This window comes from Thunnus albacares, chromosome 12, assembly GCF_914725855.1.
Source record: "Thunnus albacares chromosome 12, fThuAlb1.1, whole genome shotgun sequence".
Taxonomy (NCBI): domain Eukaryota; kingdom Metazoa; phylum Chordata; class Actinopteri; order Scombriformes; family Scombridae; genus Thunnus; species Thunnus albacares.
The window spans coordinates 14,691,530-14,711,401 of NC_058117.1; the positions used below are offsets into that span (position 1 = coordinate 14,691,530).

The window sequence follows — 19,872 nt, forward strand, 5'->3', positions numbered from 1 at the left end:
ACGAGCGCACATGTGTGTGTGTGTGTGTGTGTGTGTGTGTGTGTGTGTGTGTGTGTGTGTGTGCGCACGAGCGCGTGAGAGAGAGAGAGAGAGAGAGAGAGAGAGAGAGAGAGAGAGAGAGAGAGAGAGAGAGAGCTCGTATGAATTGAGATAGAGGGAGGGATCAAGTGTATTGACAAATAATAATCATTGCTGAATTAGGCCTATATGCTCTAAAATATAAAGTGTTGTTTTTCCACTAACCATCGATCAATAACAAAAATTAGAATCAATTTGGGGTGTCTCATTTAGGCTCTAAGCTCATCCCTTTTAGTTAAAACATTCATTTTCATTGGCTTATTATTGTGTGGTGGGAGTCATTGTGTGCGCTCTGCACTTACGCAACAGAGAGCCTCTCTCTGCGGCTGGTTCGCGAGGCAAGGACGAAATTAAAGCAGGCATTTTTGTATTCCATTTTTGTCTAATCCTACTGATTTCTGAAGGGATTACCGGACCAGTCATCATTGAGAGACCGCTCTGGCTCGCCTGACACTGCCTGGACCGGGAGCTGTGAGTGGAAGAAACACAACATTAGGATCTGGAAAATCATTAAGGAATCTTTTGTTTTCTTTTTTTTTATCCTGAGGGGAAAGTTGCTCCGTCTTCTTGCTTGACTACCGACCTGAGGATGCGCAATACATCATATGCACGGTTGTCGCAGGTTGCATGGACGGTAACTTAAATTTGTGCTGTTGCATCAATATTTATGATAACTTTGTCATGATGGTCAGCGCTGGAATTGTATTTTAAGGGACACCATCTTCACTAAATATCCAGGTACACCATTGTACATTCATTGTGTGTGTTAGTCTATTCATTTAACTAAATTTGGCTGAAACGAATGTGTTGAGAAGCAACTTTGTTCAATTATAAGATTCATAATATATTTGTTAAATTGGCCTTGAGCAAAGTATTGTGCATAATGATCTACAGTAGCCTATATGACACAAAATTTTAAAATATTAAAATTTTTTATTGCTGATTAATTAATCAATCATTTTTACTCCATTTTTTGTTGAACAGGTGACTGATTTACAGAAGAAGTTTTGTTTAGTCAAGTATTGTTGTTTTTGCTTGGCAAAAAGACCCATATAAAATATTGTTTGTCCGAGTAGGGGCTCAGTTGCAGGCAGCAGTTGCTTATTCTCATTCTAAAGGATTATCCTGTGCACTGCAAAGTAATCAGCGGATAAGGCAACGTGACTGAATCCACATTACATATCTCTTCACCAGGCAGATCAGATAGAAAGTAGCTGATAACAGAGTTGTACAACAGATAGACGTAAGAGAGACGAGTCTGCTTGTGGATGAAAATAGTAAAACTTTGTTCTTTATCAATAGGATCTATCTGGACTTTACTGTGCATGACCAGCCAATGGAGGAAGAGAAGGTGGTGGATGATATCAAAGCAAAATCCACTTCCCCTTTACCCTCTGGGCTTCCCATTAACTGGGGGCTCATTACCGGCCCTGTCCCTGAGCCTGTTTTCCCAGCATCCTCTTTGGGCACCTCACTTCCCCCTCCTCAGAGTTCAGCTGTGCACGCTCTACAGACCAAGGTGAGATCCCTCACGCAGAGAAGGACAAGAGCGAGAGACAGAGAGAAGGAAAGAGAGAGGTTGGACGCAGAGGTGCTGTTAAGCAGTCCAGCAGGGCAGATTTCATCTGAAGTCCTTCTCAGACAGAGGCCCAGAGGAAAGGGTCCGGTTCCACTGCCTGCAACCTCCTGGCGATCAGGTGCTGTGAAGAACTTGAGCAGTAGCGATGAGGAGGAGGAGGTAGAGGTGCAAGTCAGGTTGGAGATTCACAGCCCTCCAGCTGAAGCACAAGGGCAGCAAGTGTTCCAAGAGGCGTTGGAAACTGAAGAAGAGAAGAGAGAAAGAAATGAGGGTCAAGTCAGTTTTCTGACAGGCCAGCCTTGCGGGCTTGGGGAGGGCACCAGTCTGGAGAGCCTTCTGTCTGATAACTCGAGCAGTAGTAAGGACGAGCCATCCCCTCTTCCTCCACTACCTTTGCTCTCTTGCTCTTCTGCCACCTCATCTGCTTCTACAACATCTTCCTCCACGTCTACCACAACAACCAGACACTGGGCACCTCCAAAGGGCTTCTGGAGAGTAGCTCGCCCAGAAACATTGCTCCTAAATGGTGTTGGCCCAAACACACCCTCCACTTTACCTTCAAAGGACTATACTCAGACAGAAGCACCGGGAGAGCCTCAGAGGAAGTCAAAACCTGCAGCAGAGGCAGGTACCAGGAGCGCTGTGGGAAGTGTGGTGGATGACAGCGATGCATCCTCAGAATTCAAGCACTCAGACAGCGTGGACTGCTACTTGGACAGGTATGAGCAGAAGGAGACAGATGCCACTGACCCAGTCAAAGAGCTGTGCAGTTCAGACAGCTGGGAGAGCACGTCTTCACAAAGTGGGATGCTCTTGGCAGATGAGAAACTGAAGGTGAAGCAGAGGGCTTACGCAAAGTTAAGGGAAAGACAACAAAACTGCAGGGAGGAGAGAGAGCAAAGTGGTGAAGAAAGCGCCAGCCAGCATGGAGACGCAACAAACAGAGTGGATTGTAAAGGTAAGCCTCCTGAAGGAAACTGCATGTATTTAATGTCACACTTAATAATAATGATGTGTTTAATGTGTTTGAAAACTGAGTGAAAGCTTTACTTGTGGTGCTGAGATTTCAATTTGAGACTATAAGTCACAGATGAGATCCCTCCTCCCGTTTTAAGGTGGTTATTTTTAGTTTGTTGATGAATGGATTGTAATGTCTGACAAACTGTTGTAAAGCCTCTGAACTTTTGTTGGGCTTTTGTACAATGACTGGCTCTGCTCAACAAACAAGCAAAAACAGTTGGTATATATTGACATAATTCAGGCCATCATAAAAGATGAATGAAGGCGTGTGTCTGTTCTTTTTAAAGAAGTGACTCAGTCATGGTTCTGTGATTATCATTCGCAACTTCCTTGTACAGTGTAGGTAAATATTGTCAGCTGGCAACCGCTGTATTTTTTAGCAGTTAAACAGCTCAGGGGATCTACTGTAGCTTAGCAGTGGAGACGGAATATTCAGATGCATATTGCATTTGCATATTCTCCCAACAACAGTCTAAACACTTAAAAATTTTAAAATTGTATTCAAATTGACAAATTCTGTGCCTTCAACAATCCTTTATCTGTCTGATGTTGTATGGAAATACAATATGTAACCTGGCTGATTCCCAGTGTTGAGCAGATGTCAGATGTGCAGATGTGCATGAGGATGTTGCTATTATTAGCAGTCGGAACAGTGGTGGGGGAAGTGTCCCTGATTTTGTATCTCTGTCTGTGCTAATGAATGTCTTTGTATGCATTTCGGGTGACAGATTATGTATTTTCCCATGCTAGGTATGTGTAATACTGTGTATGTCTTCTGTGTGTGTGTGTTTGAGTGTGTCAATACCAGATAGATGGTCAGTGCAAGACGTACGGGTAAATCCATGATGATCAGGTGATTTATTTTTCCTCTTCCCTCTGGGATGTCTGCCCCTCACTGGTTGCATAACCTCTGTTTTTTTGAGTGACATTAAGGGTCAGTCAGGGATAACCTATGAGACTGTCACTGAATCTAATGGTATGAAGGTTTATGTAAATCCTTATGATTATATAAAGACCCAATTACTTTAATACCAACATGTCTCTCTAGGTCACATTATGGCTGATGGCTCCCTCCATGTTTGCACAAGGCAAACACTAAGACACTGAATAAGAAATGAACACTGAATAGGAATTAAATACATTACACCTGCAGGTTAAATGTAGAGGAAAACAGAGACTGGAACGACTCAATGTTTTGTAAATAGAAAACTTTGTAGCAGTAATCATATTCATGGTGTTAAAATGGCTGAACCATAAAATGTAACATCATTGCTGCCATAATCACACCATCTAACATTTCCAGATCTGCTAATATTTTTACTTTTCCCCTCTGTTTCATGCCAGGTGCCCCTGGGGTTTTGGACATCTCAGACTCAGCCATTCTTGCCCAGGAACTTGAACCCTATTTGAGGTGAGCAATGCAATGCTGCTTTACGTGCTTGGCAGGGGTGGTGACATACAACTCCTATGCACTATGTATATCCCCTCTGCATAAATTCCACTCTCATAGATCCACTTGTGGCACTTTGTTTCCCCTGGATTGAAGCAGTTAGAGTGCTAAACAAACTGTGTGAGTAAAATAACCATTGTGACAACAGGAATATATTATTTATTCAAGAGGTAATGCAAGCATGATTTAAAATATTAAATAGAATATGCTTTTAAAGAAGCATAAAATTTCAATTTGATATATTGATGAAGCTGTTTTTTTTACCAAAATGAAACTATGAAATAAATCTCTTAATTGCATTGTGACACATTACGATAGGGACCAAACCAAACCAAACGTGAATATTTTGTGCAACTGAACAATAAAAACACAAATTTCTATAAAAAAAATAAAGTTTGGCTTTTTACTTCAACTTCAGCAATGATGTCAATTGTCAACTTTATTGTCAGAGTCCATTAGAAAAAACACACAACACAAACAAGGCACAATACATACATTCAAATAAAAAGAAAAACATTGTCCAATGTTTCCACAGGGGTGACTGGTTTTGTACAACACTGAAACCAGGATTTGCCAGCCGCATGATAATGGCGTCCTGAGAATCATTCAGTCGACAAATAGATTTGTACATCAGATTTCTCAATAGAGCCTGGAAAGTGTTGACACCTGCATTACAAAAGAAATTGCACCACCCAGGTTTTTTTTTTTAAAGTAATACAGTCATTATAGGCAACCTGAAGCTTATGCATGCTCCCCTTTTTAAACTTGGCCCACAAGGGGGAAGTATAGAGGGAAGTGCAATATGCTCTAAAGAGATTTATTTTAACATGGTCTGAACACATGTAGAATTTTCTTGCCAACATGTTAGCTTGAGCATATAATATACAGCACTGCCAATATTTAGAGGTCATTATTATTAAGGGGATTATTATTATTATCATCATAAACTGCAGATTGGAACAGAAGCATACGGGATACCAAAACAAACTGCTAATTATACTGTGTTTGCCAATGTTGGGATAAAAGATTGACATGACAAACTGTAATCTATTGAATCACAACATGTTCTCCTCTTGACACACAGGGGAAAATGAATCACACTCACTCCATGACAAGGATAATCCACATGGCTGATGTATCATGCTATCTTTATCGCAGGGCCAGGGGATAAAGACAAGTACAGACGATGAAGCACAATGCAGAGCAGCTTAGCTGCTGGGCATAAGGAGAGATGGATGGATGACGTGTTTCTCTGCTGCTCACCACCAGTGCCACGCCCCATTCTATCTATCTGATATTACATAAGGCAGCTTAGGAAGATGCAGCTTGATTCATTCTATGTTAAGTCAATCTGTGGAGGATGTGATGTTGCTGGATATGTCATAGTGTTGCACATTTAAATACTTCATCAAATGCTCAATTTAATTCACCTCTATGTTATTTTCATGACCAAAATTATTTCTTTTGGTCCTAAATTGCATCTATCCGTCTCTGTTGATGTTCAGGTCTCTTCTCGTAATCAATGATGACCTTCCTCTGAGCCCAAGACATGAGCAAGCCAAGCGTCTCCTGGAGCGAGCACGACTCAAGGCTCGTTCCACTCATGTTAAAGGCGATCGCCCCTGCAGACGCTCCCATTCTGATCAGAGATCCACAGCGTAAGTTGATTACATCTACCTACAGTACTGTGCAAACATTTTAACCGCTGAAATCCAAGTGAGGATGCTTCCAAAAATAACGCCATGAATAGTTTGCATTTATCAGTTCATACAACTTCATACAAAGTTCAGTAAACAGAGGAAGCACAAATAAAATCAGTATTTGGTGTGAGCACGCTTTGCCTTTAAAACAACACCAATTCTCCTCGGTACACCCGTACACAGTTTTTCAAAGTACTTGGCAGGTAATTGTTCCAAACATCTTCTCGTGGAGAAGTTGCCACAGTTCATCTGTGGATTTAGACTGTCTCAGTTGCTTCTGTCTCTTGATGTAATCCTAGACTGACTCGTTGATGTTGAGATCAGGGCTCTGTACGGGCCATACCATCTGTTGCAGGACTTGTTCTTCTTGTTGCTGAAGATGGTTCTTTATGATTCTGGCTGTATGTTTGGGGAGGTTGTCATGTTGCAAACTAAATTTGGGACCAATCAGATGCCTCCCTGATGGTATTGCGTTATGGATAATAATATAAACATTTTAAGTGTGTAAAAGGTTTGCACAGTACTGTATGTTGGCAAGGACTTCCTTGGCTTCTTCAAAATCTTTATTTTTGTTTCCTTTGTCTATTTTATCCCTTGTGTCTCCATTATGTTTCTCTCTGCTTTATATCCCTCTCTTGCACTTGGCCTGTTTTAGCAAAGCTAATGTTGCATAACTGAAAATAAGTTAAAGCTTTGCAACCTGACTATGCTTTGTAAGTACAAACACAGAGATGACAGTGTCGTGAAAATGTTTGGTGTCATTCTGTTTATGTAATCGCATATACGTCACACAGTTTTATTCCTGAAATCCCCTTAAATCAGCAAAGCATTCACTTAATTTAGAATTACGAGCATTTACAATCTTGACTGCATAACAAACCTGTTGTTAGACTATCTGTAGACCCTGCATACTGTATTTGTCATTACAATATACCTTGTCTTTGGTTTATTCTATCATAAGAAACCCCTTATTCTGAAAATAAGCACCATATAAGGGGATAAGAGAGGTATCCCACACATAGAATATTGCAAGCTCCCAAACAATGTATAAGACAAAGTTTCGATCTTGAAGGTCTTTGTCAGGCATATATGAACATACCCAGAGAAGCCTTCCTGCTTGTGATAGGCTATTTTATTCGACTGAGATTTAGTTTCATTTTCATGTTCACTTTTGCTTTAGTTCTGGCTCACTTTCATAGGATACTAGCATATAAACTGAGTTCAACACAAGAGTAACTCCTACAGACAAAATTTATAGTCCACTGAATGTCTGTGATATGCATTCACTGTTTCTCTGTTTCTTGCAGTAAGAAGCAACAAGTTGAGTCTCCCTGTGCAGCATCAGTACAGAAAGTTGTTCAAACAAAAGAAGATCTTACAGCTCAAACTGTATCTGGTCCCCTCCTCGTCCCCGACCAAAAAGACACTTCCCCCAGTGATCAGGGCAGTCGATCCAGACGGTATGGTTGTTCACCCACACGGGTACGCTTCGAGGATGAATCAGAGAAAGAGGCAGAGTCTCGGTACTTAGACAGGGTGAGACAACGAGGCAGACCTGGGATGAAGTCCAAGAGTAAGGAAAGTAACACCGATTCAAGCAGTAGTGGTTCAGAGAGGAGTAGAAGCCATAGAAGTGTCTCCGTGCCTCCTGCACAGAAGCAAGAAGATGTGGGTGTCGGTGGTGAGGCCACAACAGTGATTAAAGAGATAATAGTGCTGGTGAAGAAATGTGAGGCTTGTGGCTCTGTAATCAGGGAACCTCAACCAGCCTCATCACTGTCAGATCCACAGAACATTGAGCAACAGGTGGGCAACCCAGAGGACCCACGGGGAAAAGCAGTTCCTCGCTGGGTGCCTCCAAACAAACCAGAAGTGAGTACTCGTCCTAAGGCTCCTCTAACTGTCACTTTTGCTGGAGCTTATGTGCTGGGGGAAAATAAAGAGAGTAGTACAGGATGGAAATCTTCAGGGTTTGGTAAACTTAGGAGAAGGAGCAGGAAAGGAGAAAGCAGGCTAGAGTCTGGCCATGGCCCTTACGGTCCGTCATGGGCTCAGCGGCGTAACTCTAATCCCAGGAACAGAGTGAATTTGAGCAGAGCCGTTTCCTTCGCCCCTGGCAGCCCCATCACTCTGGAGCCGCATTTGCTAGAGGCATCTGGCGGAATAAGGGAATCACCTCCCCCTTCTCTTCCTATAAAGTCAGCTCTGAAGTCAAGCTCAAGGAATCGCTCTGCTGCAGGTCAGTCCACAGTGCAGTTCCAGATGACCTCAAATCAGGGAGGTGAAGGCACGTCTCAGCATTCAGCCCTCATGGACTCACCAGAGGCTAGGAGGGAGTCCCCGGTGTCATTAACCCAAGGGACGCCTGCAACAAGCAGCCCAGTGCCCTGTATCAGGCCCTCCACTCTGAGGTACTCACCAGCCCGGCTCACCACAGATATGCCAGCTGCTGAAGTCTGGGATGCCACTCCAGATGGAGCAGGTGAGTGGTCAGTGAGGATGAGCAGGGCCATATGTTGACTTCAGTTCCTGTAGAAAATAGTACAGAGTTGAGGACCTTTAGTTTCTGCTGTTTATATGCTACCTTTTTATGAAAGGATCTATTACTCTGGAAAAGTAGTGTTGAAACACTACTCTTCTTTACTTTACTTTAGTAAAAGTAGTAATACAACAGTGTAAATGTATGTTTCAAGTAAAGGTCCTGCATTCAAAAGTTTGCTTTAGTAAAAGTACAGAGGTATTACCAGCAACATTCATCAAAAGTAAGCACATCCTTTCAGAGGATATTGCATTATATATACTATATGCATACATGTTATATCATTGTATTGATGCATTAAAATGTAGTCAGCTTTTTAGTTTTGTAGATGGTCGAAGTGAAGCTAATTTGGGTACTTTCATCACTAAGAATGTCTCATATTTTATAAACTGGTTAGATATTTTGCATGAAAAGTTTTTATCTGCAAAGCATCTAGTGAATATAGCAGTTAGATATGTGGAATGTGGTGGAATAAAAGTACAATATTTCCCCCTGAAAGGCAGTGGAGTGGAAGTATGAAGCAGCATTTTGTGTAAATATTGAATTTATGTACAGTACTTGTGTAAATGTACTAGTTAGTTGTGGAAAAGTGGAGATTCTGCTAAAGAACTGCACTTTCTACATAGATTAGGAAATCATAGCTGAAAACTGTTGATGGTATTCACACCATCACATTTAAAATCTTGCAGATTGTATAGAATAGAAAAGAATGATTCTTTGGCACCCAGACAGTAAATTGTGTTCTATCAGCAGGTCTGAGTGGAGACACTGGTCCTGGTTCGGAGTGTCGTACCGCTCTGCGCGGCCTGGCTATGTCTCGGGCTGAGGATCTTAGAGCCGAGCTGTTGAGAGCAGAGCATCTGAAAGCTGAGGCCATATGGGAGGAAAACTCTGATGGGTCCAGGTAAGCCAAGATAACAACGCTCTTGTCATAGCTTAGAAAATAAATCCCTTGCCCCCACCAGCGCTGCTCCCAAAACTACTTGAGCGTGCTAGTGGTAGCAGTTAGGAGATTAAAACCTTGACCTACAATCCACAGGATGTTATTGTTCAGGAATACTTTGCGAATATCAAGACAATCCTGCCCTCTTCTGGAAGTTAAAAGCATTAGCAGAATGATAAAACTATAAGCAAGATACTAAACTCTTTGCAACAGTTCATAAACAGTTATGTTGATTGGTAATTTAGTTTAGTTGGTGTTGCAGTTGGGTCTAGATTACTGTTTGAGATTATATTACTGTACAGTAAAATACCTATAACCTCCCCTACAGAAAGCTGGATGGACGACCAAAGCTCTTCCTGCGTCGCTTCTTTTCCTCCATTGGTTTGAACAGTGTTGGTAGACTAGTGAAAGGAGGCCGCTCCAGCAGTATGGAACAGCTCAGTATCCCCACTGCACCCCGGGCCAGCTCAACTTCCCCAAGCCCCACACGCAGACCACAGCCCACCATCCGCATACAGAGGACACCCTCTCTGCAGACCTTGAACACGGTGAGCAATGCAAGTGTAGATGTTTCCTGCCATGTGATCTTGGTTCAGGGCTGCTTTTTTTTTTTTTTTTTTTTTTTTTTTTACCTCAAACAGGTAGACCAAAGGGAGAAAACATTTTATTTACATGTCTGTAAACTCCCAGTTGCCTCTTTGAAGTACCTTTCACTACTTATTTGTCATAGTGGACCCACCAAGGCTTTGAAGTATTACCAACCTTACTGCCTGACACTGGGAACAGAAATAATGTATTCCAGGTTGTCTGTGTTTTCTTGTACTTTCTGTGGCAGCCACCCTAAACAGATATAAAGAACTCTCTGCCAAAAGCTGATACGGTGAATTTTGGCAATATCAAATACAGAATTTGTTACAATGTCATTTATCTGCCACTAGGTGCTGCCACTGGCCCAACTGCGCAAAGCCTCCTCTGTTCAGAGTTTAGAGAGGAGAACAGAGCGTACAACAATATTGGGAGAAGTGCAGATACCATATGGCCTGGCACCCAGGTAGGTTTCAAAGAAAAATAGTGATACAGAGATCCAAGTAAATATCTTGACTGAAATAACTACATTTCTGCTATTACAGCCCTGATAGCCCTCAGCTGGAACTTCACAGGGCCTTGAGTGTTGAAGACATACTTGCCTCCAGAATAGTGCGTCCAGTAGGCCGGGTCACTCAGGCTTTTCCGGATGGGTCCCTCCTCCTGGAGCTCATTAGACCCCCAAATGGTCCTTTTGGTTTTGTCATCTCAAGGGGCAAAGGTCGACCTGACACAGGTAGCTTGTTTTAATCCACATTCTCTTTGTAACTAATGTTTTAAATGTAGAGCTTGGTTTTACAGTTGTTTTGTTAATCATGGTGGTTACTTTATTTGCCTGAGCTAACTGCCAGGGTGTTCTTCAATGATGTGTTGTGTATCTTGAAAATAGAAAAAGAAAGACAATATAATCAAAATGTCATAGTTCAGATATAAATTTACCTTTGGGTCTTTACTGTTAAAAGCAAACTAGGTAAAATTGGCAATCAAACATAATCAGATACATAATCAAACATGTCAAAACACAGGGCCAATTTAGCAGAAATTCTCTAGTTCATATTATTTGTAAAATGTGTAACAATGCTTCTCATCGAAGCTGTTTATGTTGATTATACTGAATACAATTTTGCATATACTCTATATATTGTATGATTCACTATACTCAAATGCATCATATCTCTGTTTTCTGCTTCCACCTGTTTTCCTCCACTTTCCAAATTGCACTTCCTCGCTCCATTCTTTCACTATCCAACCATTTCTTTACCTTCCTTTCATCTGTCCTTCTTTTTGCTCCCTCCTCTAGGTGTATATGTCGAGAAAGTGGGTGATGGTAGTGGTGAAGGCCCTTATGTAGGTCTCCTGGGCATTGGCGATGAAATTCTACAGGTAAATGGAGAGGCTGTGGCTGGACTCAGTCTGGACCAGGTGACACGGCTCATGACACGGGAAAGCACTGCTTCTCTTCGGATAATGCCGGCCCGACGCAACCAGCGCTGAATGGAAAGATGGGCATGGCACACAGCCATTTCTCCGGTAGCTGTGGATTATAATTGGCCACTGCAAACACTGCTGATGGACTATAAAGTATTGTAGATAGTCAGTGCATATTTCAGGGCAGTTTCATATAGCAAAACGGCTACATGTGATAACAGGGTTAGAGGTTCATTTCACATGAATGTAACCTGAACAATATGACACTACAAGGGACTTTGGATTACAATGGCAAATGGTTAAAAATAACAAATCTAAAACCAAACAAATGCGCTAGAGTGGACTAGTTAGAAACTGGATTAGAGAATATTGTGATTCTAATTCAAAAGTAACACCAGTGATACTGATTAAAACCCAGAATGACTTGTTTTTGAGCATGACTTTGTGTTTCATTGTCATATTTGGATTATTAGGAGTAATTTCATCCAATATATATATATGTTTATCCCCATCCTAAAATCTCTCCAAATCAAACTCTCTCCAAAATAATAAAAGTGACACATTTTAATTAGGAAAACAAAGGGGCTACTTTGGCCTGCATTTTGACATTTTGACTGCCCTTTTTCTCACGTGATGTTCTAATTGTGATTTATTTTGCTTTTTGATAGTTACAACACACAGAGTGAGACTCCATACTGTTCAGTGAGTGGGTGTGGAACCGTGTTGTGTCACATGTTTTCAGTTTTATACATCCTCAATAATCTTGTTTGATTATTTCAGGTGATCAGGATGTGCCACACATTTTATCTTTTGCTCAAAAGACCCTCAAACCACGAGCTAATTGCACAAGCACAACAATATTTCATTAAAAAAAAAAAGAAATATGGCATCCTCCACTGGATCACAAATATGTCTGAACAAAAAAGCAAATACTCGTTTCTTCTTTTCAGTCACGTGCTGTATCGCCTATTCCTCCATGAGATTGATACTGGTTTGCTTCTGAATAAAGATTATTTATTTTGTCAAACTTTTTATTCTTGATTCTTACATGAATTAATTATGCACACCTAAGCCACATAAATGGTAAAACAACTCCAAAAGGTATAGCCTATAATATCAGATTCTGTTCCATTCACTTAGATGCATCAACATATTTGAAATATTCAAACTTTTAGAGTGTCGTTTCTTACAGGAATTCATAAACTTATATTCTTGTGTTGAAAGTACAGCTCATGAAACTTAAAACTGTAGTCAGTCATTACTCTTTGCAGGTTTTAATATAGTTCTATTCTGCACATTTAAAATGATTAATTTGCAGCTGAAGTAGTGCTGAGTGCCCCCCAAAAATCTTGGCACAATCGCGATTTCATTAGAAGGTGCTTACACAGAACTTTAAAGGGATTATGTCAGGCTATGCTGTTAAGCAGGATGTGGGATGGTGGTCGTGACTGCTGCTTCAACAGGTCTGTTTAAAGGTCGTGACTGATTGTGGTACTCGCATTTTTTTTTTCTAAACACATGTTTCATAGTTCTATCTGTATCTACTGTATCTTTATATCCAATAACCCAGCCTGCGCTCCCCACTTCACAGGTTTATTTGACTATAGATTTAGGCCTATTTGCTTATTTAAATGTATACATTTATTTGACTAAAAAGGAAAAGAAAGCTGTGTGAAAAATCCGTTATTAGGATGTACCTGCTACCATTTAGGCTGTTCTGAATGTGCTCTGATAGCGTGTCACCGTTGATGCTGCTGCTCTTTTATCTGATGCGGCCAGAAGCCGATGCGCTTTTATCTCCTCCAGCCATGACTCCCCACGGACCCCGGGAACCGCCGTCCAAGGCCCCCAACACAGACAATGACACGCAATAGCCCATTTATTTATTAATCTATCTATGTATTTATTTATATCAATAAAGTATTGTTCCCCATTCAATTAAGACATCCTTATCATAATTGGAGCCGCATCATTTTAGCAATCTATTCCTATCAGTGGCACATCCAGGCTCAGGGCGCAGTAATGGATATGGATTAATGGATATGTTGTTACTCTTTTTAGGAAAAAAACGAAAAAAAAAACAAAAACAAAAAAAAAACAACAACAACTAGTCGACCCTCTGCTATTACCAGTTATCTTATTTCAGGATAAATGGGCTTAGCGGAAAACCCTTTTGTTGAAAATATAAATAGGTCAAAAGCTTAACCTGAGTTTTTGTTTCTTTCATCAAAAAAATTAAAACACCTCAACTATAGCTCAGGCTACTGTATATACCTCACGTTGTTACAGGCGCTGTGCCTGTTTGCTTTTTTTTAATGCTTTGCCCTCCACAAGCCTATATAGCCCACGACAGCCAAATAATAATGAATCATTTCATAAATAATGGGTTTAGGGGCTTATCGGGAATGAAGAGGCCGCTGCCGTGCGCTTATCTCGCTCGGCCACATTGCGGCCTGTGTTCCGCTCCCCACACTGAGGGAGCGCACTGGATGCGGCGAGGAATAACTCAGCTACACACACACACACACACACACACACACACACACACACACACATACACACATATACACACTGCTCCACAACTGGCAGAAAGAAAAAAAAAGAAAAAAACCTCAGACATGGATGACCCACTCACAAAATGGCTCCACTTACACAGTAACATCAACAACACGGCTGGAACGGTAAGTGCAGAAATGACATCTCTTTATTTAAACCACCATATTCGTTGTTCCGAAAAGGCTGTAATTGGACTGTTATATCGTCTACATTTTATTGGTGCTATGTGCGAAATATTTGACCAATATTTTCTGCCATTGTCCGCTCCGATGGCTGTACGGGATGTAATAACGGATGCGAGGCCTGTTGGAGAATTCCCAGTTATAAAAGTGCGCTTTTTCATTGGCGGTATGATGTTCGTTTGTAATAATATTCAGAGGATATTTATACAATTAATAACCGAGCAAACACCAAAAAACTGATGTGGTGTATTCAGTATGTCAACCCTTTGATGTTCGGCTCTAACAACAACAGCATTATGGCCTATACGCCGCGATAAAATGGGCTAAAAAATACACAAGCTGCTCTGACATCTGTGGTTATGAAAATGATCAGATCCAAGTATTTTTTAAAGCTTTCTCGAGGCTATTTCTGGATTTGCTGAGGGCAGAAAACAGGAGGGGTTTTATTTCGACGAAGAATATACCAGCTCTTCGTGGTTTTGGCAGCTGTAATCTTTCCATTGCCTCATTACAGACGATAATTTCACCTGTAAATAAACAGCAGCCAAAATGAGCTTTTAAAATCTACTAATGTAAATTTTAAGCACAGCTCAAATATGTTAACATGCATTAATACATTAACTTTGTATGTGTTGAAGGCCAAGCGTTAGATAAAAGGTTCACAGGCAAGAAAAAAAACACATGCATGCACCACAAGATAAAACTCTTCTTAAATGATAACGTTTGAAAAATAACACTACACACCACATTCACAAAATGTTCATTTGAGGCGAATTCATAAGTGTACAACAGCCTTTACATTATATCCTAGCAGTTCAACTTTAAGTAAAGCTTTCAAACCATCAAAATGTACAAAAAATGTAAAGTCCTAGACAATTAAAACATATTCCAATTGTCAATAATAGTAAAGGCTATAACATTATCCTCCCTTGTGGAAAAAAGCTGCATTTGAGCTTTTTATCTTTGTAAAATATCGAGAAAACATGTAGCCCGTTAATTGGGAAAAAGAAAAATCTAGCCAGCAATTAATAGCCAATTAATTATCTTTTTGATACTATTTGGAAATGTAGCCTAATGCAAACAATTGATTATAATTATAATGATAACAATAATCTGAATAAATTTAATAACAGTAATAATTGATTGATAATTGATTGCTTGCATTGACAGCGAATTCGTGGTTTTATCTGGTACAATATGACTGACAAATAATACTTTGAGCATAAATTAATCGAAAGAAATCTTATTTAGGACGTAGTGGACTCGAGCGAGTGGTGACGGTAGCCTATAAAAATGATGGAAAAACGGCAGCCGGAGCTTTGTCCTGGAAGTCCCGATGCAGAGTCCGGTCCTGGAAAGCGGGAGGACTCCTCCATCATCTCCAGACAGAACGGATGCAAGGAGGACGAGGAGCCGAGGAGAAAGGAGAGGGAGGAGGAGGATGAGGAGGAGGAGAGGGGAGGGAGCTTCAAGGGGGCTGAGGAGACGGATGACGTTCCTCTGCAGAACTCCAGCAACGGGACCAGCATCAGCGTCATCATCAACGGCGTTGCCAAGGAAACTGCCTCTCACAACGCCCTTGACCTGAAAAGGGAAGTGCCGGTGATCGAGCTCTCCAGGAGGGACGCTATAAAAGCGGTGGAGCAGAGGACTGAAAGCCATTTGGTGCCGATCACAGAACTTCGCAGACCTCCACCGCTGCCGCTGCCGCCGCCGCAACGAGACGACGCTCGAATGGTCCAGCTGAGCCCAAACGCGTTTCCTGTCCCGGCCCGGGCGATGCTCTACAACCTGGCGCAGCCTCTCGCCGCCATCAACAGGTAAAGGTGGAGATAGTGAAACAAAAACATAGTTTTATGAATGCACGTTTCATTTTATTCATTTTATCATTGTGAACATTCACCATAGAAAGTTCCATGGCTTTTAGATGTTGCCTTATTATGGCCTGTAGGGATAGGGTACTGTATAGGGTGAAAGAATGCTTGTAGTGCAATGATGATTAAGTCTTCATGTTACCATTATTTAGCATGTGTAAAGAGACCTAGGCTTGAATGTCTGTGTGTGTGTGTGTGTGTGTGTGTGTGTGTGTGTGTGTGTGTGTGTACTCCTGGTGCAAGGAGTGGGGGGTGTAAAGGGGTTAAATGCACTGAAGGAAATGAAGTACAGTATGCTGATTTGATGTCTTCTCATATACCTGTGCACCTTTTGTCTGCTTTTTGTTGTTGTAGTCTCGGAGGGGAGTCGGAGCAGTACAGCATGTACCCAAGCAACAGGGTAAAGCGCCGCCCTGCGCCTTATGAGGTTGAACTCGACGAGGGTAGGCGCATTTTAGATCTTTATAAGTATGGTAAGACGCACTTCTGCTGTGTCCTCCCTCTGCCAATTAGTCCCCTAAACGTTCCCTCCTCATCCCCATTGTCATTCATCCACTGACTTGGATCTGTACCTAATCTGAGTACTGCAGAAGATGCCTTGCAAAAAGAAAATATTAACTGTTTAACTCATAATTCATGGCACAAATGAATACAGCCAATCTGAATGTCAAATACATGTACCTGTGTGCCTTTAAAGTATATGCTTTTCAGGCGGATTTGGGGTTTATTTCATTTGAAAACATCCTTTCCACCACTGCCCACTCACTGCCATATACAGGGGTGGAGGATGGGGGTGCTGCTGCCTCCATGCCAAGGTTTTACTGCAGAGTGGGCTGAAGGATTAAGATAGACTGGGTGTGTTCCAAGGGCGACAAAAGCCTGGAAGACACCATTGTTGGGGGGTGGGAGGATGTGACTACCTGCAGTGGGGCATTTTATATTTCATACCTAAATAAATAAATAAAAAAGTACATAGAATATTAAATTGGAAGCACACAGTCTCCCTAACACCCTTTCCTGGTGTTTGGCATGCCAAACCAGCCTTTTCTCTTGTTTTGTTCTGTTACATAGAGTAGCACACAGCATTTATACAGCATATACACTTTTGCAAGTCTCCATAGCTTCTGCTCCATCATCTAAAAATCCATGATTGTACGGAGGACAATGTTGCAGTTTCATAGTTAAACGAAAACGTTTGAGTTTATGTTTCTTTTTCCTTCAAGCAAATTTCTCTTAAACCCTGTGAATCTGATCTCCTGCTGCCTCCTCTTAAAATTTCTCATGTCTTTCTTAACTTTTTTCTTCTTCCATTCTTTATTTATGCCCTTGTATTGCTTTTACTCACTGCATTATCTGTTTTAGCTCTGCATCTCATGTTATTCGTGTTACTGTCTTCTATTGATGCCTCCTCTTCTTACCCTCTCCATGCCTGTCTTTTCTCCTCCCTGCTTCTCTGCTAGCTGGCCAGCCAAAGATTGTACGTCGTATCTTCACGAACAGCCGTGAACGCTGGCGGCAGCAGAATGTAAACGGAGCGTTTGCAGAGCTCCGTAAACTCATCCCCACTCACCCTCCGGACAAGAAGCTGAGCAAGAACGAGATCCTGCGGCTTGCTATGAAGTACATCAGCTTCCTCTCCAACCTCCTGGAGGACCAGGATGGAGGGAGGAATGTTGGCAGCACAACTGATGGGGAAACTGGGCTGCTGGTTGGGGCCCATGAGGGGGGCCCTCAGGGTGGACCACATCAGGAAACAGTGGTGGGCTTGGCCAGGGACGATCTTCTGGAGACAATGTCACCAGGCTCCAGCTGTGGAAGCCTGCCTGATGGCGATGCTGAGGGCAGTCCTGAGAGCTTTATGGAGGACCAGGACTCACCTCCGGCTCCAAGGACTCTACCGGCTTCACGTGGACCTCCGCTCCATCTAGCTGCTAGGGATCTGAGGCGCAATGGACGCCCATTAGATGGCTCCAGTCGCCGATGATGCTCTGCCAATAGACCATGGACACAACTCCTGAGACTGAAAGAGAACAATGAGAGAGACTAAAAAAGTGATGGATATGCTCAGGACCCCGTTAAACACTGAGACATTGGTTATAGGAAGCAGAATCAAGCACCATGTAGTGAGATAGTGTTGTCCAACATGGATCATGAGTACCTGTCTCCACACTACATCTGAGACAGCACTGATGAATAGCTTGGTTTGATTGGTGATCGATTGAATTTGATCCAACAAAAGACTTGTAAATTCTGCATGTCTCATGTCTTTGACTGACCTGCGGATCATAACTTTCCGTGCTTTGAAAGTCCAAAGACTGGTTATTCTAAAAAAAAATTTAAAAATTAAAAAAAAAATCAAAAAAAGAAAGAACAAGCAATCAAAGCAAAACAAAACAAGACCAAACAAAAGAAACAATCAACAATGACAACGATGTAATTTTGAAGTTTTGACCAATGCTTCGATGATGATACTTTTGGTAACAAGAAGTAGCCAGAATAGCCAGAAAACCTGGAGATTTATGCCCAACAAATTTGATGTGTTAGAATAATGACACAAAAGTAAGTTTGCCTCAGTTGGAGGCCGTAAATAAATGGACTGGACGCTAATTGTACCCATGCAGTTATGTATTGTAAATAGCATTATATTTTCACTGCACAATGTAATAACAGTGACTCAAGTAATGTGGTTTAAGATGTACCGTAGTGTGTTTGTTGACGGGTTTACTTGCAAAATGGTCTTTTAGGAGACAGGAAACGAAAAGAAAGGAGAGAAGAGATGAGAGAAACTCAAAATGTAAAAACAAACAGCTGAACGTAGTACATCTAATGTGGTACCTTTTACTTCTGTTACACTTTGGTGATGAGAAAACGACACCAAATACGGCAACAGACAGTTAAACAGTTTCACTGCCTGAACATGAATTTAATTATTTGAATTTGCTGTGGAGGTACAAGACATGCAGTGATTCTTAAAGTGTACAAAATGTGGGTCATATGAAAATCATGGAAATGACTCATGCAGTCCTTTTGATATGAATGTCTGTTTCAGTGTTTTTTTTTAACTGTAATGCAGTTGTAGTTTAGTAAGGTACACAAATAAATCCCTTTGTTACCACATTTGACACACATACACACACACACACACACACACACACACACACACACACACACACACACACACACAGACAAACTCATAGAGGCACACACACACACACACACATACAGCCCACAGTGTTAATATCATAACAACACCAGCAGTTTTCTGAAGAGTTAAGTATTGCTCACTGTTGTAGGTTATTCTGCTTTTTTAGCAGGACTTAGTAGCCTATATTGGTACCTTTGGTAACTATGGTATTTTATGAATTGCAGTAAAGGGACATTGTACGTTTGGTAATGACATATTTGTTGTATGATAGCTGTATCTATAAATATATCCAATGTTAAAACGATGAATTTTATACAAAACCCCTGAATAAAACACGCAGAGGAAAAGCCTTGTATTTGATCTCACTCAAGCATGTTGTGGCTCTTGTTCAATTCAATTCAGTTCCTTTATCATACATACTTTTGTGCCACATTGCATCATATATGAGTCATTTTATACCCTTTACACTCCTATTCATAATTGCGTAATCTAATTGAGTAATCCCTAGAGGCTGACAGGCAAACCATGCAACTGTTTCCCATCTTATCTATACAGAGTGTATAGTTAAAACCGCAGCCTCCTTATGAAACTCCCTCAATGGATGCTGGAATCCTCACTTCCTCCCAACAAGTGACAACTTCCTGTAGAGGTTAACGTGGCTCGGTGACCTACAGGATATCCTGCCATTGTGAAAGTGGTTTTGACAGCCTCCACTGCACTCGTTTGCACGCTGTTGTGTCTGCGCACTTTGTGAAACAGCCATTCTGATCAAGACTCCCACCGCCTGCAAGTT

General features: G+C 41.5%; 2 protein-coding genes across 4 annotated transcripts; both read left to right on the forward strand.

The window, feature by feature from the left end:
* Positions 1-76: 76 nt before the first annotated feature.
* Positions 77-12,221, forward strand: si:ch211-13f8.1. Of its 2 annotated transcripts, none has more exons than XM_044369387.1 (10): positions 77-816; positions 1,381-2,615; positions 4,022-4,088; positions 5,633-5,785; positions 7,135-8,309; positions 9,117-9,270; positions 9,638-9,857; positions 10,248-10,360; positions 10,440-10,630; positions 11,195-12,221. In XM_044369387.1, exons 2-10 carry the CDS (start codon positions 1,415-1,417, stop codon positions 11,386-11,388), a joined length of 3,468 nt encoding a protein of 1,155 aa, XP_044225322.1. In that variant the 5' UTR covers positions 77-816; positions 1,381-1,414; the 3' UTR covers positions 11,389-12,221. The 2 variants fall into 2 exon arrangements, with proteins under 2 accessions (XP_044225322.1, XP_044225323.1); XM_044369388.1 differs by having other exon boundaries at positions 9,120-9,270.
* A 1,584-nt stretch (positions 12,222-13,805) lies between these two features.
* On the forward strand, positions 13,806-19,444 carry LOC122994627 (T-cell acute lymphocytic leukemia protein 1). Of its 2 annotated transcripts, none has more exons than XM_044369418.1 (4): positions 13,806-14,003; positions 15,312-15,880; positions 16,289-16,407; positions 17,395-19,444. In XM_044369418.1, exons 2-4 carry the CDS (start codon positions 15,354-15,356, stop codon positions 17,916-17,918), a joined length of 1,170 nt encoding a protein of 389 aa, XP_044225353.1. In that variant the 5' UTR covers positions 13,806-14,003; positions 15,312-15,353; the 3' UTR covers positions 17,919-19,444. The 2 variants fall into 2 exon arrangements, with proteins under 2 accessions (XP_044225353.1, XP_044225354.1); XM_044369419.1 differs by having other exon boundaries at positions 13,810-14,003; positions 16,289-16,377.
* Positions 19,445-19,872: the final 428 nt, after the last annotated feature.

Excerpts from the sequence above, each read along its gene's own strand:
- LOC122994627 (XM_044369418.1), top strand. The coding sequence starts at position 15,354 with ATGATGGAAAAACGGCAGCCGGAGCTTTGTCCTGGAAGTCCCGATGCA. Across the intron at positions 15,881-16,288 it reads CCTCTCGCCGCCATCAACAG|TCTCGGAGGGGAGTCGGAGC; the intron begins GTAAAGGTGGAG and ends TTGTTGTTGTAG. Across the intron at positions 16,408-17,394 it reads TTTAGATCTTTATAAGTATG|CTGGCCAGCCAAAGATTGTA; the intron begins GTAAGACGCACT and ends CTTCTCTGCTAG.
- si:ch211-13f8.1 (XM_044369387.1), top strand. The coding sequence starts at position 1,415 with ATGGAGGAAGAGAAGGTGGTGGATGATATCAAAGCAAAATCCACTTCC. Across the intron at positions 8,310-9,116 it reads TGCCACTCCAGATGGAGCAG|CAGGTCTGAGTGGAGACACT; the intron begins GTGAGTGGTCAG and ends GTGTTCTATCAG. Across the intron at positions 9,271-9,637 it reads GAAAACTCTGATGGGTCCAG|AAAGCTGGATGGACGACCAA; the intron begins GTAAGCCAAGAT and ends CCTCCCCTACAG.